The sequence below is a fragment of the Oryza sativa genome, chromosome 5 (assembly GCF_034140825.1).
Source record: "Oryza sativa Japonica Group chromosome 5, ASM3414082v1".
NCBI lineage: Eukaryota > Viridiplantae > Streptophyta > Magnoliopsida > Poales > Poaceae > Oryza > Oryza sativa.
Window position 1 is genome coordinate 15,451,207 of NC_089039.1, and position 26,156 is coordinate 15,477,362.

The following is a 26,156-nucleotide window of genomic DNA, read 5'->3' on the forward strand; positions in this document are numbered from 1 at the left end:
GGGTCCCACGCGTCAGCCGCACCCGAGGGCGCGGGCGGCTGACTTCCGGGCCCCACGCGGCAGCCGCTCGGTGCGCCCGGAGGCGGCCACGCCGGCGCAGCGGCGGGAGGCGGCGCGCCCGCGCCCCTATGGTCGCCGGCGGCGGCCATAGGCACGGCGGAGCGGCGGCCGAGAGAGGGGAGGGAAAGGGGGAAACGAAGCGGCGGTCCACGGCTCACCCCGGGTCGACGGCGACGACGGAAACGGCGACCGGAGCGGAGGAAGGCGGCGGCGCGGCTCGGGTGGACGGGGTCGACGGTGCTCCGGCGGTCGGCGACCGAAACGGGGAGGTGGACGAGGTCGGCGAGGATGCGGCGAAGCCGTAGGAGGCGGCGCCGAGGTGGGAGGTGGTCCGTGGCGACGACGGCGGCGGACCGGAGCTCGGCGGTGACGGCGGAGAGAGAGAGCGACGGCGTGAGCTCGATTCCGGCGGGGAGAGAGGGCGGTGAGTGGCGGAAACGGTGGTGGGAGCTCGGGGAGGGTTTATATAGGGTTGGGGGTGAGAGGGGGCAGCCGGAAGAGGGGGAACGGGCGCGGGAGACCCGGCCGCCATTAATGGCGCCGGCGAGGTTAGGGGAGGGGTTTCCAAACGAATCCGGGGGAGAGAGAGAGGGAAAAATGGGGGGAAAGAGGGAGGGGATCCCGGGGAATAATTCCCCCCACTTTATTGCGCGCGGTGACGGCGGGAGGCGGCGGGATTCGTGGCGGCGGCGGAGCTAGGGCGCGGGGGAGGCGGCGGGAGCGGCGGGAGGAAGGGGATGACGGGTGGGCATCACCCGTCAGCGAGGGTGGCGGGCGGGCCCGCCCGTCAGCGGCGCACGCGCGGGGAGGAGGCCGAATGGGCCGCGGGGAGAGGAGAGGGAGGGGGAAGGAGATGGGCCGAGCCGGCCCAAGGGGGAAGGGGGGGGAAAAGGACTTTTTAGGGTTTTTCTTTTTATAAAACCTTTTTAACTTTGTTTATTTCTTAATATTTATTATTTGTGCTCTGAAAATTCCACTAAAATTTATTTACGCATTTTAGAATTTTAGGAAATATACAAAAATCCTCCAAGCCTTATTTGACTTTTAACTTTGCACATTTTAATTGTTGGAGGTTTTCACACGGATTTTAATTATTCTAGGCACAATTTAGAGGATGTATTTTAGAGTCGTTTTGGGACGTGACACTAACCATCGTGTACACCATCCGATCCCAAAAATGACAACTTCTAGGGATGAACCTGGACAAGGTTTAGGGTTTAGGGATGAATCTGGACAAATGATTGTTCAGGTTCATCCCTAGATGTTGGTTTCTCCTTACGGGACGGAGGGAGTATATGTGATGGACACAAAAGTTACTTTCATGATGAAACCAAAGGGGATTTGTTGGGGCACCTAATAGAACATCTGTCCAAATGGCATGACTCACTTATATCCTAATTGGACATCCAAGAAAAACTAACACTCTAAAGCAACCGATGAGGAATTGAAAGAAAATACGTGCCACCGCATCTATAAATGGACAAGCGCAATGGAAACCCTCCTCATCGTTCACACAGTTCAAGCATTATACAGCAAAATAGAAAGATCTAGTGTCCCGCAGCAATGAAGATCATTTTCGTCTTTGCTCTCCTTGCTATTGCTGCATGCAGCGCCTCTGCGCAGTTTGATGTTTTATGTCAAAGTTATAGGCAATATCAGCTGCAGTCGCCTGTCCTGCTACAGCAACAGGTGCTTAGCCCATATAATGAGTTCGTAAGGCAGCAGTATGGCATAGCGGCAAGCCCCTTCTTGCAATCAGCTGCGTTTCAACTGAGAAACAACCAAGTCTGGCAACAGCTCGCGCTGGTGGCGCAACAATCTCACTATCAGGACATAAACATTGTTCAGGCCATAGCGCAGCAGCTACAACTCCAGCAGTTTGGTGATCTCTACTTTGATCGGAATCTGGCTCAAGCTCAAGCTCTGTTGGCTTTTAATGTGCCATCTAGATATGGTATCTACCCTAGGTACTTGTCGCGACCGGGAAAATTGCCTTTTCCCGAACGCTAGTGTATTAATCCCCGTCCCAGGAAAAGCCGGGGTACACCACACAAACATGATATAAAAGACACATCTTTATTATATCGATAATATTTACATTATTACAAAGGCGCTTCAGGCCTGACAATCAAAAATAAACAGCAGCGGACTAGCGGGCCTACGGCTCCATCTTCACAGGCGCTCAACTGGGGTATAAGCCAGGACTCCACCTAAGACTTCTTCTCCAAAGCTTCTCTTACTGAAGAGGGGAAAGATTGAGCAAGAATGAGTACAACCACAGTACTCAGCAAGCCACACCGGCGGATGCATGATTAATGCAAGGGAGTACAAGGAGATAATAATATAGGGGTTAAGTTTTGCAGTAAACAGCATTTAAAAGTCACTTAGTTGCCCAAAGCCATTTTAAAAAGACGATCCTAAAGCTACACAGTATTATTAATCAAGGTCGTGAACCCACACGAACCTGCCTTAACCCAAGGCCTACGATGATTCAGACCGAACTGGCAACCCGACCCTGGGTCCCAGCTCGTCCCAAGCCAACCCAGGCCAACCATTCCACATTTTATTTGTTGAGCAAATTTTAAGAATTAAAACACTGACTTGGGTACATTGCTCGGCTTGCCCATAACCGAGGGCGCGGCTATTCGAATAGATTATACTCTGATCAGAGGTGTACATCTTTACCCACAAGACACATCTTCCTCACGTGTAACCACGTGCCACATACCACCACGGTATACAGACGGAAGACGTGACATAGTTTCCAACCCATCCTAGCCATAGACAAGAGTACCGACCCAATCCCGCCTACGGCCGGAACCTCCGGGACAGGCAGGCAGGACTGAGCCCCAAGCAGCAGGGCACCAACCCTCTGCCACGACATCTCGACTACCGGGCCGCAGCTCGTGTAGCCTTCATTTGCCCTGGAGAATGTCCATCGACCCCCGACTTCATCCATCTCCAATCCGTGTACTTTTGTTTATAACCAGACTGAGCCACAAACTAAGCCTTACCCACTAGACATGTGGAAGTACGGTAATGCTTTGCAACAGAGGCCCGAGCTTAATCCTTATAGTACCCGAGGTACGACTAACAAAACCCAACCACGCACCTCGAGCCCAGCCTAAAACCATTTTGGGGGTTTTGAATAGAGGGGGAGGTGTGTGTCCAATTCCAACATAAGCCAACCATTCCATAGTGTCCAAATGATATGAGAATTCCCAAAGTCTAAAGTTATAAAACCACCTAATGTTACTTAATTAATCAGCGAAATCTACCTAAATTCATACTAGTGGAACCATAAATAGAGTACCCACTAGTTGGGGTTTTATTTTCCTAGGGTGAACAAGGTAATAATATCAATAACAATAATATTAAGGTCATAACAAAGGTAAATAGGCATGGCTAAATAAAACAGTGATAACGCGGGAATTTAAATAAAGCGATAATGCAATAATTTAAATCAACATAATTTTACAAACTGGGATCCAATATGTTCAAGGATGATGTGACTTGCCTTGCTCGCTTTCCCAAACGCCGGCTTCAACTTCCACGAAGAGCGGATCTTCCGAAGCTGCAGCGTCTACACGACCAACGGAAAAGAAAAGGCTTTTACTATAATAAACTCCATATAACAGCAGAAACAAAGCACAAAAATGGGTTCTTGACTTCTTAAGGAAAAATTAGAGACTTGAACGGTCCAATTCCGAGTTCAAATGGCCAAGTTATGGCCATTTGAAATTTATATGCTCTTTAAATGGATATTTGCGAATTTCTTCATTTAAATTTTAATTAAAAACTCATTTATTGCGTCAGCCGAGAGAGAGGGCGCGCGGACCGGGTCCACGGGAGTGGGGCCCACGCGTCAGCCTCACGGTCCACGGTGGACCGGGTGCACGCGGCTGACGCCGACCGGCGCCGTGGGTCCCACGCGTCAGCCGCACCCGCGGGCGCGGGCGGCTGACGGCCGGGCCCACCTGGCAGCCGCGGGGCGCGCCCGAAGGCGGCCTCGCCGGCACGGCTGACGGAAGGCGGCGCACCCGCGCCCCGATGGTCGCCGCCGGCGACCAACGGCGCGACGGAGCGGCGCCCGAGAGAGGGGAGGGAAGGGGGAAGTGAAACAACGGTCCTCGGCTCACCCCGGGACGACGAGGACGGCGGAAACGACGACCGGAGCGGAGGAAGGCGGCGGCGCGGTTCGGATCGACGAGGACGGCGGCGCTCCGACGGTCGGCGGGCGAAACGGAGGCGCGGACGAGGTCGACGAGGACGCGGCGAAGCCGATGGAGGTGACGCCGAGACGGGAGGAGGTCCGGGGCGACGACGGCGGCGAACCGAAGCTCGGCGGCGACGGCGGAGAGAGAGGACGACGGTGCGAGCACGAATCCGACGGGGAGAGCGAGCGGCGAGCGGCGGAAACGGAGGAGAGAGGCACGGGGAACAATTATATAGCGTCGGGAGTGAGAGAGGGCGGCCAGAGGAGATGGAAACCGGCGCGGAGGATCCGGCCGCCATTGATTGCGCCGGCGAGGATTGCGGGAGAGATTCCAAACGAATCCGAGGGAGAGAGAGAGGGAAAAACGGGGGAAAAGGGAGAGGGAATCGCGGGGAATATTTCCCCCCACTTTAATGCGCGCGGGGACGGCGGGATGCGGCGGATTCGGCGGCGGCGGTGGCGCTAGGGCACGGGCGGGCGGCGGGAGCGGCGCGAGGTGGGGGATGACAGGTGGGCCCCACCCGTCAGCGAGGGTGGCGGGCGTGCCCGCCTGTCAGCGGCGCGCGCGCGGGGAGGAGGCCGATGGGCCGCGGGGGAGAGGAGAGAGAGGGAGGGAGAGTTGGGCCGAGCCGGCCCAAGAGAGGAAGGGGGGGAAAGGGAACTTTTTAGGGCTTTTCTTTTTATAAAATCATTTTAACTTTGTTTATTTCTTCTCAATTATTATTTGTGCTCTGAAAATTCCACTAAAATTTGAGGGCTCCTTTTAGACCAAGGAGAATTTAACAAAAATTCTCCGGGCCACATTTGAATTTTTCTTGTACGTATTTTAGTGTTTGCCAATTTCTTTCCGAATTTTAATTAATTCTATTATTCCTTTTAGCGGATGATTTTTAATTCGGGATGAATTTATCAGGACGTGACAAATCCACCCCCCTTACAAGAATCTCGTCCCCGAGATTCGAGGAGGCTAGCATGAAGATAGGTTGGGCGGTCTTCTCTTCTTGTCTGACTTCTTCCGCTCCGCTTTCTATAACAAACTTGCCTAACAAAGCTTCTCCACTCTGGACTGCTTGGCTCGATCTCCTGTTGCAGGTGGAATCTTCTTTTCACCTGACTCGAACCAGGGTTGAACCTTTAGCTGACTTCGACTGGGTTGTGGCACTTGAAGATGGGACTTCAGTTCCAGAACTTCTCATAATTCATATCTTTGGCGTCAACCTCATACAAGTTACCCACTTCACGTTATGCGTCGATATCAGCTTGTCATTACTAGGATACCATGCTTGTTATCATGAGAATATCATGCTTGGCGTTTCCTTCCAGCTTACCACCATACGCTTTAGACTATGATATCCCGCTTTAGACTATGATACCATGATTGACAACTTGCCATTAACTGCCTCATATTGGCTTTCCTGGTCTCCGGTGCTAGGTACTTCTGCTATTCGATGCCAGGGTCAACCACTCTAACTATAAGTTATGCTTCCCAAGAGAACCAATTTATCCCGCTTGACATGCTTTGACGTCTTCCCGAATGACTTTGCTGCTGGACTTGTTATTGTCTGATCGTGATCCTGCCAGATCTGAAGCTTCGTTGTTAGATGTGATTTTAATCTGACCTCTGTAGACTATCTTCGAACATATCACTTGGTTCATAACTGGGAATAGCTCCCACGAACAAGCAGCTCGGATTCACTTTCTTTACATTCAGTTTACTTCCCATTATTATCTTCAGGTTGTCCTCAGTTAGCATTCAACGTATTCCTTTACACCTTTAACCTTGATGTGTTCTTTCCCATTGGATCATCTCCCAAGACATGGCATTACCTGGTAACCGGTGCTTGCACTTTTCACTCCGTGTAGCATCTGATACCGAGTTGAAGATTTCACTCTTTTCCTTCATAGAAACACTTTTACCTAGGTCATCTTGCTTACTTAATGACAAGGTGACTGTTGCGGGGCAATTACAATCAGGGGTCTTCCTTGAGCGATGCAGAGCATGTTTCTGTTTATCAATCACCTTTCGGCCTACTTCTTTCATGCTAGAGAACATCTTTGCCAATCTCTTTTATCAATCTTCTTTCGGCTTATCTCTAACAGGTGGTATTCTTTAATGTGGATTGCGGACGCTTCTGGGGACGATGAGGTCCTTTGGCTTGCTGCCTTTCAGTGAAACCTTGATGTGGTTTGTCAAAAAGCTGCACTGACTACCTTCAGGGAAATACATTGCTTGCTATCTGTATCTATGCCACTAGGGTTTAATTGCCGATGATCATCTTTAGTGCTTCCTCGAGGTGGGGAGCATCCAAATTGTTCTTCTGCCATATCACCTTTGACCCTTTTCTGATACCTGATAGACTAATTACCAACCATCGACTACTATGTTCTCAATTATTGATGTCTCCTGGATCTTCTTAACTGTTTGCAGGTATATCCGAACTTAACAATGTAGAGGCATGGCGGGTACCCTTATGGGTTTCATCCAACAATCCTTATCTTGATCTGTAAAAAGGCTTATCCAAACTCCTATCCCCAACTACTGTCTCATTGGCTTTTTAACCCAACACAGTTTAATTGGTTTTCTTTTCCATCAACAGGTTGGTTATTAACTCGAGGTTAGAACATAGTTCCTCTGAAATGAGATCCTAGGTCTCCTTTATCAGCAAGCAATTATACACATAATCACATATCCGCATCTTCCAAAAGAATCCTCATAGAACTTGTCTGTATTACACATTTCTCCCTCATTACATGAATACTAAGCACTGCCTAAAAGGAAAGGTGCTTAGCATCGGTGCATTGTTTCTGCTATGGGTTCTGATTAACACGAGGCCTCTCGGGTACGGCGTTTGCTCCAGTGACCACAATACGATTGGGATGTCTGCCTCGTGTAAATTGGCGGTAATGTGGAGGTCGACTTTGCCTTGGTTGCAGGCAGTCCCTCGAGTAATGCCCTGGTTCTTTGCAATTGTAGCAAATCAACGTCTTCTTTGCTGAGCTATCCGTCTGGGGACGGTCATTCTGACTTGGAGTTGGAATTGGTGGCTGGAAATCCTTGCTAACATTGGCATCAGTGGTACCATAGTTGCTATCACCATCGGAGTCTTTCTCAGAGTCCCAATTACTAGGGTTGTCATTTTGGGTGCCATCATTGATACTATCGTCGACATCTTGGTGAATGATGTTGACATTGCACGCTTGATTTGAGTGGTCACTAATGGGGCAAGAACCATGGTTGTTGGTGGTATCATCATCATTAGTATTGCTAGTGTTGTTGTCTGCATTGCGTTCATCTTCTTGGGGCAGGAACTCTTGATGCACAACAGAAGATCCGGTGATCTGAAGTGGCTCAGTGCGCTGTCTTTGGTTACCACATGGAAATACTGGGATGTTGACAATCCTTCTCTTGCAGTTCGTCATCCGATTATGCTCACTTTCGAGTTGCATGGCTTTGTCCACAAGTTTCTCAAAATCTTCATAATCCTCTAGGAGTAGTTGCACTGCAAGCTCATCTTTTAACCCCTGGAGAAGCTTCTCTTGTTTGTCTTCATCCGTTTCCACATCTTCTGGTGCATAGTGAGCCAGACGATAGAACTCATGCAGGTACTCTGTGACGGTCAAATCTCCTTGCTTCAGGTAGCGAAACTCTCGTTTTCTTAGTGTGATCATTCCTGCGGGAACATGTGATCTCCTGAATACAGATGAAAACTCGTTCCAGGTGATGGTATGTCCTTCTGGCCGTGATGCTTCGTAGCTATCCCACCACTCTGAAGCCGGTCCAACCAGCTGATGAGTTGCGAAGCCAACCCGCTCCTGGTCGGTGCACTGAATCAACCCTAGCTTCTTCTCGATTCTGCGCAACCAATCACTGGCTCCCATAGGATCGACGGCAATGGCAAAGGTTGGAGGCTCAGTTTTGAGAAATTCTGATAACTTGCACTGTTGCTGGCCTGTAGGTACTTGAACGTTGGTTGCCCCTGCTGGGTTGTTCCAATTCTGTAATAGTTGAAAGGCTGTTGCCAACATGTTGGTTTGGTTAACCACAATTTGGATTAGCTCTGGTGAGGTTTCGTTGATGCTTTTCTCATTCCCATTGGCTTGGGTTCTTGAGTCATCGGATCCATCATTCCCATAGCCTTTGTTACTAGTATTATCCATCTGTCACAAGGTAGAGGTTGAGAGGGGAAGCATACAAGGAAAGAATAGACCAGAACTAGGGACAAGACCTTAACGGAACTAACTCTTTTTGTTGATGTGTTGTTTGTTTCACTTATTCTGCAAGTTGATTAAGCAAACAACCTAGCATGGTTACATCACAACCCACTGATGCAAACCACGCGCTACACACACAAGCAAGGAAACACACGACAAACGAAACACTAGAGGGTGGCTTAGGTTCTGCGACGGGTTCTCCAAGATCTTCACTCATTCACAGCTGGCTTCACTGCTTCCTCCACTTCGCTAGCGGATCCTGCAGCCTTCCGGAGCTTCGGCAAACAACTGACGAGGTCTTCTTCTTCACTGACCTGACCATCTAGTACTAGTTGAAATCCGAAGAAGAAGGGAGTAAACCTTTTGCAAATAGCATTAGGGGAAGGAAAAAAAAGGAACTTTCGCAAATAGTTTCATTTATAAAATATGTCCTTAGGTTTTATCCACTTGGCTTATCCTACAGTCGAGATGGCTCTGATACCAGCTTGTCGCGACCGGGAAAATTGCCTTTTCCCGAACGCTAGTGTATTAATCCCCGTCCCAGGAAAAGCCGGGGTACACCACACAAACATGATATAAAAGACACATCTTTATTATATCGATAATATTTACATTATTACAAAGGCGCTTCAGGCCTGACAATCAAAAATAAACAGCAGCGGACTAGCGGGCCTACGGCTCCATCTTCACAGGCGCTCAACTGGGGTATAAGCTAGGACTCCACCTAAGACTTCTTCTCCAAAGCTTCTCTTACTGAAGAGGGGAAAGATTGAGCAAGAATGAGTACAACCACAGTACTCAGCAAGCCACACCGGCGGATGCATGATTAATGCAAGGGAGTACAAGGAGATAATAATATAGGGGTTAAGTTTTGCAGTAAACAGCATTTAAAAGTCACTTAGTTGCCCAAAGCCATTTTAAAAAGACGATCCTAAAGCTACACAGTATTATTAATCAAGGTCGTGAACCCACACGAACCTGCCTTAACCCAAGGCCTACGATGATTCAGACCGAACTGGCAACCCGACCCTGGGTCCCAGCTCGTCCCAAGCCAACCCAGGCCAACCATTCCACATTTTATTTGTTGAGCAAATTTTAAGAATTAAAACACTGACTTGGGTACATTGCTCGGCTTGCCCATAACCGAGGGCGCGGCTATTCGAATAGATTATACTCTGATCAGAGGTGTACATCTTTACCCACAAGACACATCTTCCTCACGTGTAACCACGTGCCACATACCACCACGGTATACAGACGGAAGACGTGACATAGTTTCCAACCCATCCTAGCCATAGACAAGAGTACCGACCCAATCCCGCCTACGGCCGGAACCTCCGGGACAGGCAGGCAGGACTGAGCCCCAAGCAGCAGGGCACCAACCCTCTGCCACGACATCTCGACTACCGGGCCGCAGCTCGTGTAGCCTTCATTTGCCCTGGAGAATGTCCATCGACCCCCGACTTCATCCATCTCCAATCCGTGTACTTTTGTTTATAACCAGACTGAGCCACAAACTAAGCCTTACCCACTAGACATGTGGAAGTACGGTAGTGCTTTGCAACAGAGGCCCGAGCTTAATCCTTATAGTACCCGAGGTACGACTAACAAAACCCAACCACGCACCTCGAGCCCAGCCTAAAACTATTTTGGGGGTTTTGAATAGAGGGGGAGGTGTGTGTCCAATTCCAACATAAGCCAACCATTCCATAGTGTCCAAATGATATGAGAATTCCCAAAGTCTAAAGTTATAAAACCACCTAATGTTACTTAATTAATCAGCGAAATCTACCTAAATTCATACTAGTGGAACCATAAATAGAGTACCCACTAGTTGGGGTTTTATTTTCCTAGGGTGAACAAGGTAATAATATCAATAACAATAATATTAAGGTCATAACAAAGGTAAATAGGCATGGCTAAATAAAACAGTGATAACGCGGGAATTTAAATAAAGCGATAATGCAATAATTTAAATCAACATAATTTTACAAACTGGGATCCAATATGTTCAAGGATGATGTGACTTGCCTTGCTCGCTTTCCCAAACGCCGGCTTCAACTTCCACGAAGAGCGGATCTTCCGAAGCTGCAGCGTCTACACGACCAACGGAAAAGAAAAGGCTTTTACTATAATAAACTCCATATAACAGCAGAAACAAAGCACAAAAATGGGTTCTTGACTTCTTAAGGAAAAATTAGAGACTTGAACGGTCCAATTCCGAGTTCAAATGGCCAAGTTATGGCCATTTGAAATTTATATGCTCTTTAAATGGATATTTGCGAATTTCTTCATTTAAATTTTAATTAAAAACTCATTTATTGCATCAGCCGAGAGAGAGGGCGCGCGGACCGGGTCCACGGGAGTGGGGCCCACGCGTCAGCCTCACGGTCCACGGTGGACCGGGTGCACGCGGCTGACGCCGACCGGCGCCGTGGGTCCCACGCGTCAGCCGCACCCGCGGGCGCGGGCGGCTGACGGCCGGGCCCACCTGGCAGCCGCGGGGCGCGCCCGAAGGCGGCCTCGCCGGCACGGCCGACGGAAGGCGGCGCACCCGCGCCCCGATGGTCGCCGCCGGCGACCAACGGCGCGACGGAGCGGCGCCCGAGAGAGGGGAGGGAAGGGGGAAGTGAAACAACGGTCCTCGGCTCACCCCGGGACGACGAGGACGGCGGAAACGACGACCGGAGCGGAGGAAGGCGGCGGCGCGGTTCGGATCGACGAGGACGGCGGCGCTCCGACGGTCGGCGGGCGAAACGGAGGCGCGGACGAGGTCGACGAGGACGCGGCGAAGCCGATGGAGGTGACGCCGAGACGGGAGGAGGTCCGGGGCGACGACGGCGGCGAACTGAAGCTCGGCGGCGACGGCGGAGAGAGAGGACGACGGCGCGAGCACGAATCCGACGGGGAGAGCGAGCGGCGAGCGGCGGAAACGGAGGAGAGAGGCACAGGGAACAATTATATAGCGTCGGGAGTGAGAGAGGGCGGCCGGAGGAGATGGAAACCGGCGCGGAGGATCCGGCCGCCATTGATTGCGCCGGCGAGGATTGCGGGAGAGATTCCAAACGAATCCGAGGGAGAGAGAGAGGGAAAAACAGGGGAAAAGGGAGAGGGAATCGCGGGGAATATTTCCCCCCCACTTTAATGCGCGCGGGGACGGCGGGATGCGGCGGATTCGGCGGCGGCGGCGGCGCTAGGGCACGGGCGGGCGGCGGGAGCGGCGCGAGGTGGGGGATGACAGGTGGGCCCCACCCGTCAGCGAGGGTGGCAGGCGGGCCCGCCTGTCAGCGGCGCGCGCGCGGGGAGGAGGCCGATGGGCCGCGGGGGAGAGGAGAGAGAGGGAGGGAGAGTTGGGCCGAGCCGGCCCAAGAGAGGAAGGGGGGAAAGGGAACTTTTTAGGGCTTTTCTTTTTATAAAATCATTTTAACTTTGTTTATTTCTTCTCAATATTTATTTGTGCTCTGAAAATTCCACTAAAATTTGAGGGCTCCTTTTAGACCAAGGAGAATTTAACAAAAATTCTCCGGGCCACATTTGAATTTTTCTTGTACGTATTTTAGTGTTTGCCAATTTCTTTCCGAATTTTAATTAATTCTATTATTCCTTTTAGCGGATGATTTTTAATTCGGGATGAATTTATCAGGACGTGACAGTACTATGGTGCACCCAGTACCATTACCACCCTTGGCGGTGTCTTGTAATGAGTTTTAACAGTATAGTGGTTCGGAAGTTAAAAATAAGCTCAGATATCATCAGATGTGACATGTGAAACTTTGGGTGATAAAAATAGAAAAAAAGTTGTCTTTCATATTTAAATACCATGCCTCTATAAGGATATATCCTAGTATGTTGTCGTGACTAATTACCATCATCGGTACTCTACAATTTTACTGGGTGCTTACATTCGATCCGAAGCTACTTTGTTTTTAAGATAGAAATGGAGCGTATAAAGGATGTCCGTCCTTTTATTCCAATAAGAACAAACACAAAGCACATATGGAAAATACTAAATCCACTACAACAAAATCATAGACCATACAAAGCAGGTAAAGATGTAGCAATCCACATTGATTCTTCATCCACTACTACAACAAGCGCATATGAAAGGCCGCATATGCATGATCATTGTGAATATGACATGCCCTTGTCGAGCAAACGTCACTTCATGCAAATATGTTATTTCAAGCGACATCAATATATGGTTACAAAATTTTAAACATTGGTATATTAATGACTTTCATATATGCATATTAATTTCAATTGAAAGACATCTTGTTGTCCATGATTCCAAACAAGAGGTAGTGTACAAGGCATTATTTAGTTGAGCTCTCGCTCACTTTGCATCACAGAAGCATAACCTAGACATAGGTAATTCATTACAGAATCAAAAACTGCAGCAGCTACAATGAGGGTAAAAACTAGAAAGAAGGATTTATTATGTTCCTTAGTTTATTCAGCCACGAAAGAGTGACTTAAAAAAATGTACACTTCTTCCAAAGTGAAAATTATGGGATGTCTTACTTATGGAATGCTCCTACACACTGAGGTTGTTCTTGCTGACCCCTCGTTTCTATGAGAAGTTTATTATAACATACCAAGTCGATAGTTTACTGCAAACAAAATGGATAATAAACCTGATGTTTCAACAAAACTACAGGAACTCACGCATGATGTACCCAAAGGTAACTGGTTCTTGACACACTACAAATCTGTGGTAGTCCTTTTCCATCTTGAAGACGAATCAACGCTGTGTTTAGAATCAGCTGTTCCCAACATGCGAATTGCGCACAGAAAACGGAGCGCTCCATTAGAGCGTGCTTAATTAAGTATTAGCTTTTTTTTTCAAAAATGGGTCCATATGATTTTTTGAAGCAACTTTTGTATAGAAACCTTTTGCAAAAAACACACCGTATAGCAGTTTGAGAAGCTTGCGCGCGGAATACGATGGAGATGGGTTGGGAACCCTGGATTCCAAACACAGACCAAGTCTATCCAAAATGTTTAGACAAGAAAATACGTAACAAGTTGGTTTACAGAAATACGAATTAGATCAATCCTGCACTACAAGCAGAGTAAAATGGTGATTTCTCTTAAATCTCTCGAATGGTGATTTAAGAATTCAGTGCAAACCTAATCCTTGCTATAATCAAATGTTCGGTACCGCATCAGAGGAACAAAAAAAAGCGCCTGGCGTACCATAATTTTGTCATTCTTGTTGAAATTTGTAATTTATGATGCATGAGGCCACACGACCTTAATGTTCAACGTGTCATGCATTAGTGAAATAATAGCTCAGAAAACGCAGCAAATATAGCTAGATAACGGTTGCAATCCTGACCAAACTAACGTATAAAGTGAGCGATGAGTCATATCATTATCTCCCGCCTGCTAACCATCGTGTACACCATCCGATCCCAAAAATGACAACTTCTAGGGATGAACCTGGACAAGGTTTAGGGTTTAGGGATGAATCTGGACAAATGATTGTTCAGGTTCATCCCTAGATGTTGGTTTCTCCTTACGGGACGGAGGGAGTATATGTGATGGACACAAAAGTTACTTTCATGATGAAACCAAAGGGGATTTGTTGGGGCACCTAATAGAACATCTGTCCAAATGGCATGACTCACTTATATCCTAATAGGACATCCAAGAAAAACTAACACTCTAAAGCAACCGATGAGGAATTGAAAGAAAATACGTGCCACCGCATCTATAAATGGACAAGCGCAATGGAAACCCTCCTCATCGTTCACACAGTTCAAGCATTATACAGCAAAATAGAAAGATCTAGTGTCCCGCAGCAATGAAGATCATTTTCGTCTTTGCTCTCCTTGCTATTGCTGCATGCAGCGCCTCTGCACAGTTTGATGTTTTAGGTCAAAGTTATAGGCAATATCAGCTGCAGTCGCCTGTCCTGCTACAGCAACCGGTGCTTAGCCCATATAATGAGTTCGTAAGGCAGCAGTATGGCATAGCGGCAAGCCCCTTCTTGCAATCAGCTGCGTTTCAACTGAGAAACAACCAAGTCTGGCAACAGCTCGCGCTGGTGGCGCAACAATCTCACTATCAGGACATTAACATTGTTCAGGCCATAGCGCAGCAGCTACAACTCCAGCAGTTTGGTGATCTTTACTTTGATCGGAATCTGGCTCAAGCTCAAGCTCTGTTGGCTTTTAACGTGCCATCTAGATATGGTATCTACCCTAGGTACAATGGTGCACCCAGTACCATTACCACCCTTGGCGGTGTCTTGTAATGAGTTTTAACAGTATAGTGGTTCGGAAGTTAAAAATAAGCTCAGATATCATCATATGTGACATGTGAAACTTTGGGTGATATAAATAGAAAAAAAGTTGTCTTTCATATTTAAATACCATGCCTCTATAAGGATATATCCTATTACGTTGTCGTGACTAATTACCATCATCGGTACTCTACAATTTTACTGTGTGCTTACATTCGATCCGAAGCTACTTTGTTTTTAAGATAGAAATGGAGCGTATAAAGGATGTCCGTCCTTTTATTCCAATAAGAACAAACACAAAGCACATATGTAAAATACTAAATCCACTACAACAAAATCATAGACCATACAAAGCAGGTAAAGATGTAGCAATCCACATTGATTCTTCATCCACTACTACAACAAGCGCATATGAAAGGCCGCATATGCATGATCATTGTGAATATGACATGCCCTTGTCGAGCAAACGTGTCACTTCATGCAAATATGTTGTTTCAAGCGACATCAATATATGGTTACAAAATTTTAAACATTGGTATATTAATGACTTTCATATATGCATATTAATTTCAATTCAAAGACATCTTGTTGTCCGTCATTCCTAACAAGAGGTAGTGTACAAGGCATTATTTAGTTGAGCTCTCGCTCACTTTGCATCACAGAAGCATAACCTAGACATAGGTATAGAATCAAAAACTGCAGCAGCAACAATGATGGTAAAAACTAGAAAGAAGGATTTATTATGTTCCTTAGTTTATTCAGCCACGAAAGAGTGACTGAAAAAAAATGTACACTTCTTCCAAAGTGAAAATTATGGGATGTCTTACTTATGGAATGCTCCTACACACTGAGGTTGTTCTTGCTGACCCCTCGTTTCTATGAGAAGTTTATTATAACATACCAAGTCGATAGTTTACTGCAAACAAAATGGATAATAAACCTGATGTTTCAACAAAACTACAGGAACTCACGCATGATGTACCCAAAGGTAACTGGTTCTTGACACACTACAAATCTGTGGTAGTCCTTTTCCATCTCGAAGACGAATCAACGCTGTGTTTAGAATCAGCTGTTCCCAACATGCGAATTGCGCACAGAAAACGGAGCGCTCCATTAGAGCGTGATTAATTAAGTATTAGCTTTTTTTTTCAAAAATGGGTCCATATGAATTTTTGAAGCAACTTTTGTATAGAAACCTTTTGCAAAAAACACACCGTATAGCAGTTTGAGAAGCTTGCGCGCGGAATACGATGGAGGTGGGTTGGGAACCCTGGATTCCAAACACAGCCCAAGTCTATCCAAAATGTTTAGACCAGAAAATACGTAACAAGTTGGTTTACAGAAATACGAATTAGATCAATCCTGCACTACAAGTAGAGTAAAGTGGTGATTTCTCTTAAATCTCTCGAATGGTGATTTAAGAATTCAATGCAAACCTAATCCTTGCTATAATCAAATGTTCGGTACCGCATCAAGGGAACAATAAAAAGCGCCTGGCGTACCATAATTTTGTCATTCTTGTTGAAATTTGTAATTTATGATGCATGAGGCCACACGACCTTAATGTTCAACGTGTCATGCATTAGTGAAATAATAGCTCACAAAACGCAGCAAATATAGCTAGATAACGGTTGCAATCCTTACCAAACTAACGTATAAAGTGAGCGATGAGTCATATCATTATCTCCCGCCTGCTAACCATCGTGTACACCATCCGATCCCAAAAATGACAACTTCTAGGGATGAACCTGGACAAGGTTTAGGGTTTAGGGATGAATCTGGACAAATGATTGTTCAGGTTCATCCCTAGATGTTGGTTTCTCCTTACGGGACGGAGGGAGTATATGTGATGGACACAAAAGTTACTTTCATGATGAAACCAAAGGGGATTTGTTGGGGCACCTAATAGAACATCTGTCCAAATGGCATGACTCACTTATATCCTAATAGGACATCCAAGAAAAACTAACACTCTAAAGCAACCGATGAGGAATTGAAAGAAAATACGTGCCACCGCATCTATAAATGGACAAGCGCAATGGAAACCCTCCTCATCGTTCACACAGTTCAAGCATTATACAGCAAAATAGAAAGATCTAGTGTCCCGCAGCAATGAAGATCATTTTCGTCTTTGCTCTCCTTGCTATTGCTGCATGCAGCGCCTCTGCGCAGTTTGATGTTTTAGGTCAAAGTTATAGGCAATATCAGCTGCAGTCGCCTGTCCTGCTACAGCAACAGGTGCTTAGCCCATATAATGAGTTCGTAAGGCAGCAGTATGGCATAGCGGCAAGCCCCTTCTTGCAATCAGCTGCGTTTCAACTGAGAAACAACCAAGTCTGGCAACAGCTCGCGCTGGTGGCGCAACAATCTCACTATCAGGACATTAACATTGTTCAGGCCATAGCGCAGCAGCTACAACTCCAGCAGTTTGGTGATCTCTACTTTGATCGGAATCTGGCTCAAGCTCAAGCTCTGTTGGCTTTTAACGTGCCATCTAGATATGGTATCTACCCTAGGTACTATGGTGCACCCAGTACCATTACCACCCTTGGCGGTGTCTTGTAATGAGTTTTAACAGTATAGTGGTTCGGAAGTTAAAAATAAGCTCAGATATCATCATATGTGACATGTGAAACTTTGGGTGATATAAATAGAAAAAAAGTTGTCTTTCATATTTAAATACCATGCCTCTATAAGGATATATCCTAGTACGTTGTCGTGACTAATTACCATCATCGGTACTCTACAATTTTACTGGGTGCTTACATTCGATCCGAAGCTACTTTGTTTTTAAGATAGAAATGGAGCGTATAAAGGATGTCCGTCCTTTTATTCCAATAAGAACAAACACAAAGCACATATGGAAAATACTAAATCCACTACAACAAAATCATAGACCATACAAAGCAGGTAAAGATGTAGCAATCCACATTGATTCTTCATCCACTACTACAACAAGCGCATATGAAAGGCCGCATATGCATGATCATTGTGAATATGACATGCCCTTGTCGAGCAAAGGTGTCACTTCATGCAAATATGTTGTTTCAAGCGACATCAATATATGGTTACAAAATTTTAAACATTGGTATATTAATGACTTTCATATATGCATATTAATTTCAATTCAAAGACATCTTGTTGTCCGTCATTCCTAACAAGAGGTAGTGTACAAGGCATTATTTAGTTGAGCTCTCGCTCACTTTGCATCACAGAAGCATAACCTAGACATAGGTAATTCATTATAGAATCAAAAACTGCAGCAGCAACAATGAGGGTAAAAACTAGAAAGAAGGATTTATTATGTTCCTTAGTTTATTCAGCCACGAAAGAGTGACTGAAAAAAAATGTACACTTCTTCCAAAGTGAAAATTATGGGATGTCTTACTTATGGAATGCTCCTACACACTGAGGTTGTTCTTGCTGACCCCTCGTTTCTATGAGAAGTTTATTATAACATACCAAGTCGATAGTTTACTGCAAACAAAATGGATAATAAACCTGATGTTTCAACAAAACTACAGGAACTCACGCATGATGTACCCAAAGGTAACTGGTTCTTGACACACTACAAATCTGTGGTAGTCCTTTTCCATCTCGAAGACGAATCAACGCTGTGTTTAGAATCAGCTGTTCCCAACATGCGAATTGCGCACAGAAAACGGAGCGCTCCATTAGAGCGTGATTAATTAAGTATTAGCTTTTTTTTTCAAAAATGGGTCCATATGAATTGTTGAAGCAACTTTTGTATAGAAACCTTTTGCAAAAAACACACCGTATAGCAGTTTGAGAAGCTTGCGCGCGGAATACGATGGAGGTGGGTTGGGAACCCTGGATTCCAAACACAGCCCAAGTCTATCCAAAATGTTTAGACCAGAAAATACGTAACAAGTTGGTTTACAGAAATACGAATTAGATCAATCCTGCACTACAAGTAGAGTAAAGTGGTGATTTCTCTTAAATCTCTCGAATGGTGATTTAAGAATTCAATGCAAACCTAATCCTTGCTATAATCAAATGTTCGGTACCGCATCAAGGGAACAATAAAAAGCGCCTAGCGTACCATAATTTTGTCATTCTTGTTGAAATTTGTAATTTATGATGCATGAGGCCACACGACCTTAATGTTCAACGTGTCATGCATTAGTGAAATAATAGCTCACAAAACGCAGCAAATATAGCTAGATAACGGTTGCAATCCTTACCAAACTAACGTATAAAGTGAGCGATGAGTCATATCATTATCTCCCGCCTGCTAACCATCGTGTACACCATCCGATCCCAAAAATGACAACTTCTAGGGATGAACCTGGACAAGGTTTAGGGTTTAGGGATGAATCTGGACAAATGATTGTTCAGGTTCATCCCTAGATGTTGGTTTCTCCTTACGGGACGGAGGGAGTATATGTGATGGACACAAAAGTTACTTTCATGATGAAACCAAAGGGGATTTGTTGGGGCACCTAATAGAACATCTGTCCAAATGGCATGACTCACTTATATCCTAATAGGACATCCAAGAAAAACTAACACTCTAAAGCAACCGATGAGGAATTGAAAGAAAATACGTGCCACCGCATCTATAAATGGACAAGCGCAATGGAAACCCTCCTCATCATTCACACAGTTCAAGCATTATACAGCAAAATAGAAAGATCTAGTGTCCCGCAGCAATGAAGATCATTTTCGTCTTTGCTCTCCTTGCTATTGCTGCATGCAGCGCCTCTGCGCAGTTTGATGTTTTAGGTCAAAGTTATAGGCAATATCAGCTGCAGTCGCCTGTCCTGCTACAGCAACAGGTGCTTAGCCCATATAATGAGTTCGTAAGGCAGCAGTATGGCATAGCGGCAAGCCCCTTCTTGCAATCAGCTGCGTTTCAACTGAGAAACAACCAAGTCTGGCAACAGCTCGCGCTGGTGGCGCAACAATCTCACTATCAGGACATTAACATTGTTCAGGCCATAGCGCAGCAGCTACAACTCCAGCAGTTTGGTGATCTCTACTTTGATCGGAATCTGGCTCAAGCTCAAGCTCTGTTGGCTTTTAACGTGCCATCTAGATATGGTATCTACCCTAGGTACTATGGTGCACCCAGTACCATTACCACCCTTGGCGGTGTCTTGTAATGAGTTTTAACAGTATAGTGGTTCGGAAGTTAAAAATAAGCTCAGATATCATCATATGTGACATGTGAAACTTTGGGTGATATAAATAGAAAAAAAGTTGTCTTTCATATTTAAATACCATGCCTCTATAAGGATATATCCTAGTACGTTGTCGTGACTAATTACCATCATCGGTACTCTACAATTTTACTGGGTGCTTACATTCGATCCGAAGCTACTTTGTTTTTAAGATAGAAATGGAGCGTATCAAGGATGTCCGTCCTTTTATTCCAATAAGAACAAACACAAAGCACATATGGAAAATACTAAATCCACTACAACAAAATCATAGACCATACAAAGCAGGTAAAGATGTAGCAATCCACATTGATTCTTCATCCACTACTACAACAAGCGCATATGAAAGGCCGCATATGCATGATCATTGTGAATATGACATGCCCTTGTCGAGCAAACGTGTCACTTCATGCAAATATGTTGTTTCAAGCGACATCAATATATGGTTACAAAATTTTAAACATTGGTATATTAATGACTTTCATATATGCATATTAATTTCAATTCAAAGACATCTTGTTGTCCGTCATTCCTAACAAGAGGTAGTGTACAAGGCATTATTTAGTTGAGCTCTCGCTCACTTTGCATCACAGAAGCATAACCTAGACATAGGTAATTCATTATAGAATCAAAAACTGCAGCAGCAACAATGAGGGTAAAAACTAGAAAGAAGGATTTATTATGTTCCTTAGTTTATTCAGCCACGAAAGAGTGACTGAAAAAAAATGTACACGTCTTCCAAAGTGAAAATTATGGGATGTCTTACTTATGGAATGCTCCTACACACTGAGGTTGTTCTTGCTGACCCCTCGTTTCTATGAGAAGTATATTATAACATACCAAGTCGATAGTTTACTGCAAACAAAATGGATAATAAACCTGATGTTTCAACAAAACTACAGGAACTCACGCATGATGTACCCAAAGGTAACTGGTTCTTGACACACTACAAATCTGTGGTAGTCCTTTTCCATCTCGAAGACGAATCAACGCTGTGTTTAGAATCAGCTGTTCCCAACATGCGAATTGCGCACAGAAAACGGAGCGCTCCATTAGAGCGTGATTAATTAAGTATTAGCTTTTTTTTTCAAAAATGGGTCCATATGAATTTTTGAAGCAACTTTTGTATAGAAACCTTTTGCAAAAAACACACTGTATAGCAGTTTGAGAAGCTTGCGCGCGGAATACGATGGAGGTGGGTTGGGAACCCTGGATTCCAAACACAGCCCAAGTCTATCCAAAATGTTTAGACCAGAAAATACGTAACAAGTTGGTTTACAGAAATACGAATTAGATCAATCCTGCACTACAAGTAGAGTAAAGTGGTGATTTCTCTTAAATCTCTCGAATGGTGATTTAAGAATTCAATGCAAACCTAATCCTTGCTATAATCAAATGTTCGGTACCGCATCAAGGGAACAATAAAAAGCGCCTGGCGTACCATAATTTTGTCATTCTTGTTGAAATTTGTAATTTATGATGCATGAGGCCACACGACCTTAATGTTCAACGTGTCATGCATTAGTGAAATAATAGCTCACAAAACGCAGCAAATATAGCTAGATAACGGTTGCAATCCTTACCAAACTAACGTATAAAGTGAGCGATGAGTCATATCATTATCTCCCGCCTGCTAACCATCGTGTACACCATCCGATCCCAAAAATGACAACTTCTAGGGATGAACCTGGACAAGGTTTAGGGTTTAGGGATGAATCTGGACAAATGATTGTTCAGGTTCATCCCTAGATGTTGGTTTCTCCTTACGGGACGGAGGGAGTATATGTGATGGACACAAAAGTTACTTTCATGATGAAACCAAAGGGGATTTGTTGGGGCACCTAATAGAACATCTGTCCAAATGGCATGACTCACTTATATCCTAATAGGACATCCAAGAAAAACTAACACTCTAAAGCAACCGATGAGGAATTGAAAGAAAATACGTGCCACCGCATCTATAAATGGACAAGCGCAATGGAAACCCTCTTCATCGTTCACACAGTTCAAGCATTATACAGCAAAATAGAAAGATCTAGTGTCCCGCAGCAATGAAGATCATTTTCGTCTTTGCTCTCCTTGCTATTGCTGCATGCAGCGCCTCTGCACAGTTTGATGTTTTAGGTCAAAGTTATAGGCAATATCAGCTGCAGTCGCCTGTCCTGCTACAGCAACAGGTGCTTAGCCCATATAATGAGTTCGTAAGGCAGCAGTATGGCATAGCGGCAAGCCCCTTCTTGCAATCAGCTGTGTTTCAACTGAGAAACAACCAAGTCTGGCAACAGCTCGCGCTGGTGGCGCAACAATCTCACTATCAGGACATTAACATTGTTCAGGCCATAGCGCAGCAGCTACAACTCCAGCAGTTTGGTGATCTCTACTTTGATCGGAATCTGGCTCAAGCTCAAGCTCTGTTGGCTTTTAACGTGCCATCTAGATATGGTATCTACCCTAGGTACTATGGTGCACCCAGTACCATTACCACCCTTGGCGGTGTCTTGTAATGAGTTTTAACAGTATAGTGGTTCGGAAGTTAAAAATAAGCTCAGATATCATCATATGTGACATGTGAAACTTTGGGTGATATAAATAGAAAAAAAGTTGTCTTTCATATTTAAATACCATGCCTCTATAAGGATATATCCTATTACGTTGTCGTGACTAATTACCATCATCGGTACTCTACAATTTTACTGTGTGCTTACATTCGATCCGAAGCTACTTTGTTTTTAAGATAGAAATGGAGCGTATAAAGGATGTCCGTCCTTTTATTCCAATAAGAACAAACACAAAGCACATATGGAAAATACTAAATCCACTACAACAAAATCATAGACCATACAAAGCAGGTAAAGATGTAGCAATCCACATTGATTCTTCATCCACTACTACAACAAGCGCATATGAAAGGCCGCATATGCATGATCATTGTGAATATGACATGCCCTTGTCGAGCAAACGTGTCACTTCATGCAAATATGTTGTTTCAAGCGACATCAATATATGGTTACAAAATTTTAAACATTGGTATATTAATGACTTTCATATATGCATATTAATTTCAATTCAAAGACATCTTGTTGTCCGTCATTCCTAACAAGAGGTAGTGTACAAGGCATTATTTAGTTGAGCTCTCGCTCACTTTGCATCACAGAAGCATAACCTAGACATAGGTAATTCATTATAGAATCAAAAACTGCAGCAGCAACAATGAGGGTAAAAACTAGAAAGAAGGATTTATTATGTTCCTTAGTTTATTCAGCCACGAAAGAGTGACTGAAAAAAAATGTACACGTCTTCCAAAGTGAAAATTATGGGATGTCTTACTTATGGAATGCTCCTACACACTGAGGTTGTTCTTGCTGACCCCTCGTTTCTATGAGAAGTATATTATAACATACCAAGTCGATAGTTTACTGCAAACAAAATGGATAATAAACCTGATGTTTCAACAAAACTACAGGAACTCACGCATGATGTACCCAAAGGTAATTGGTTCTTGACACACTACAAATCTGTGGTAGTCCTTTTCCATCTCGAAGACGAATCAACGCTGTGTTTAGAATCAGCTGTTCCCAACATGCGAATTGCGCACAGAAAACGGAGCGCTCCATTAGAGCGTGATTAATTAAGTATTAGCTTTTTTTTTCAAAAATGGGTCCATATGAATTTTTGAAGCAACTTTTGTATAGAAACCTTTTGCAAAAAACACACCGTATAGCAGTTTGAGAAGCTTGCGCGCGGAATACGATGGAGGTGGGTTGGGAACCCTGGATTCCAAACACAGCCCAAGTCTATCCAAAATGTTTAGACCAGAAAATACGTAACAAGTTGGTTTACAGAAATACGAATTAGATCAATCCTGCACTACAAGTAGAGTAAAGTGGTGATTTCTCTTAAATCTCTCGAATGGTGATTTAAGAATTCAATGCAAACCTAATCCTTGCTATAATCAAATGTTCGGTACCGCATCAAGGGAACAATAAAAAGCGCCTGGCGTACCATAATTTTGTCATTCTTGTTGAAATTTGTAATTTATGATGCATGAGGCCACACGACCTTAATGTTCAACGTGTCATGCAGTAGTGAAATAATAGCTCACAAAACGCAGCAAATATAGCTAGATAACGGTTGCAATCCTTACCAAACTAACGTATAAAGTGAGCGATGAGTCATATCATTATCTCCCGCCTGCTAACCATCGTGTACACCATCCGATCCCAAAAATGACAACTTCTAGGGATGAACCTGGACAAGGTTTATGTCACGCCCGGAATTTCTATCCAAAATTCCAAACGCTTACATGTGTGTGAACCCTCGTCCAGGAATCAGCCGAGGCACACAATAACAAATTGATAATAGAGTACAAATATTACTCTAATTAATAAGCGAATAAAATGTCATTACAGAGGTAGATAGTTCCTCTCAATCAATAAAGTTCTAGCAGCGGAAATTAAATAAACGGCGCAGACGGCTCCACTCCACAGGCAGCTTGACCAAGGCTACACCTAATCCTCCACAGCATCAGCCTCATTGTAGAACTCTTCCTCTGATGAATGATTGCAAGGTGAGTATATGACATACTCAGCAAGCCACGCAGCAAATATGCAAGTGCACAGGATAACAAAGGATGGCATAATAGGGTTCCATTTGCAAAAGCAGCATTTAGCAAACATTTGAGAATTTGATAAAACAGTTAAGTAATTAAACAATATTAAGCCAACGCTATACAACATACCCTGTTGTATAGGCCCAACCATTCTGAACAACCACCCCAGCTGCACAGTTCTATCTCCAAACCAGGAATGTACCATTCCAAACCAGGAGCTAATCAAATTATTACCAGTTATAGCATCTTTTATAATGATGAGAGGTGTGAGACTAATCACGAAAGACATTGTTAGACCCGCCCATAACCGCGGGCACGGCTATTCGAATAGTTTTACTCTGGCCAGAGGTGTACCACTGTACCCACAAGACACAACCCCACATCATGTCACCATGTGCCTCAATACCACCACGGTATCTCGGAAAGGAGTTGTGACAATACCCCTCGCATAACACAATCCACTGCAGCGCACCTTCCTGGATCATAATCACCCCCTTATAAACAAGGCATGGACTCCCCAGCGACCCCCGTGGGCTTATCTCCGCCACTTCTCAGTCTGGTGCCCCGCAATGAACCATGCTATACAAAAGATAAAGCCGTTGCCCATGCTGGCTTGTGGTTGGCACGATAAATGTTTCACAACCGAAACTCGTGAACCGGTCCTTAATTGTCATGAGCACGACCATCAAAACCATGTGCTCACAACCCACCATTACCAGGTTTTAGTTGGCACATTAATTAATTAACTAATCACGATTGACCATCGTGAACTATCAATAAGCCATCATGAAATAATAGTGAGTCATTAGTTATCCCATAAGTGTACTAATGTTTCTAAGCAGGGCTAAGCAATTATATCTAATATCTAGTTGAACCAATATAAATAAAGCTCAACTAATCAAATTAATATAACCCAAGGTATCAATGAATAAGGTAATCAAGTACGAAAGGGCCATAACAAAGAATAGGTCAATTCCACCCAATGACATTCGAAAATAGATGCAATAGTTGAATAGAAACAATAGCTTTAAATAGGATCAACATGCTCAAAGGGTTGTTTGGGATCTGTGTGACTTGCCTTGCTGGCCTTGGAACTCTTCAAACTCTTCTTCCGCGAAAACGGACTCTCCGGAAACGACGGAATCTAAGCAAAAAGAAGCAAAATCACCAAAACAGCACATAAACAAGCATGAACAGTACATGTGGATATTTTTAATGTGTAGATCTCAATTTTAGAAAAATTTAGAGACTTGAACCAACTAAATCGGAGCTAAGATGAATTAGTTATGAATTTTTAAAGATTAAATCGGATTAAAACACTTAAATCGGTTTAAAATTGAATTATGACGCAATAATGAATTATTTTTGAAAAGGAAAAGGGGATTTATTGCGTCAGCGGCTAGGGTTTGGGTGGACCGGGCGCACGGGCGGCGGTTCACGCGAACGGACGGCCGAGATTGATCCGATCCAAATCGAACGGCCGAGATTGATCGGGTCCACGGCGGTTCACGGCGGACGGCCTTGATGACGCCAGCAATGACGTCACCGACGGCGGCGGCGGCTCGGCGAGGCAGACGACTCGAGCGGCGCACGCTCACCGGCGAACGGCGGCGCTACGGCACGAACGGA

General features: G+C 44.8%; 4 protein-coding genes across 4 annotated transcripts; all 4 read left to right on the forward strand.

The window, feature by feature from the left end:
• The first annotated feature begins 14,199 nt into the window (after nucleotides 1-14,199).
• On the forward strand, nucleotides 14,200-14,862 carry LOC136356765 (prolamin PPROL 14E-like). The gene has a single exon (XM_066311078.1). It carries the CDS (start codon nucleotides 14,295-14,297, stop codon nucleotides 14,745-14,747), a length of 453 nt encoding a protein of 150 aa, XP_066167175.1. The 5' UTR covers nucleotides 14,200-14,294; the 3' UTR covers nucleotides 14,748-14,862.
• Nucleotides 14,863-16,760: 1,898 nt separating this feature from the next.
• Nucleotides 16,761-17,415, forward strand: LOC136356575 (prolamin PPROL 14E). Its single transcript, XM_066310721.1, has one exon. It carries the CDS (start codon nucleotides 16,848-16,850, stop codon nucleotides 17,298-17,300), a length of 453 nt encoding a protein of 150 aa, XP_066166818.1. The 5' UTR covers nucleotides 16,761-16,847; the 3' UTR covers nucleotides 17,301-17,415.
• Nucleotides 17,416-19,340: 1,925 nt separating this feature from the next.
• On the forward strand, nucleotides 19,341-19,976 carry LOC136356592 (prolamin PPROL 14E). The gene has a single exon (XM_066310816.1). The coding sequence runs from the start codon at nucleotides 19,409-19,411 to the stop codon at nucleotides 19,859-19,861; it is 453 nt and encodes a 150-aa protein (XP_066166913.1). The 5' UTR covers nucleotides 19,341-19,408; the 3' UTR covers nucleotides 19,862-19,976.
• A 1,918-nt stretch (nucleotides 19,977-21,894) lies between these two features.
• LOC136356766 (prolamin PPROL 14E-like) lies at nucleotides 21,895-22,537 on the forward strand. Its single transcript, XM_066311082.1, has one exon. The coding sequence runs from the start codon at nucleotides 21,970-21,972 to the stop codon at nucleotides 22,420-22,422; it is 453 nt and encodes a 150-aa protein (XP_066167179.1). The 5' UTR covers nucleotides 21,895-21,969; the 3' UTR covers nucleotides 22,423-22,537.
• Nucleotides 22,538-26,156: the final 3,619 nt, after the last annotated feature.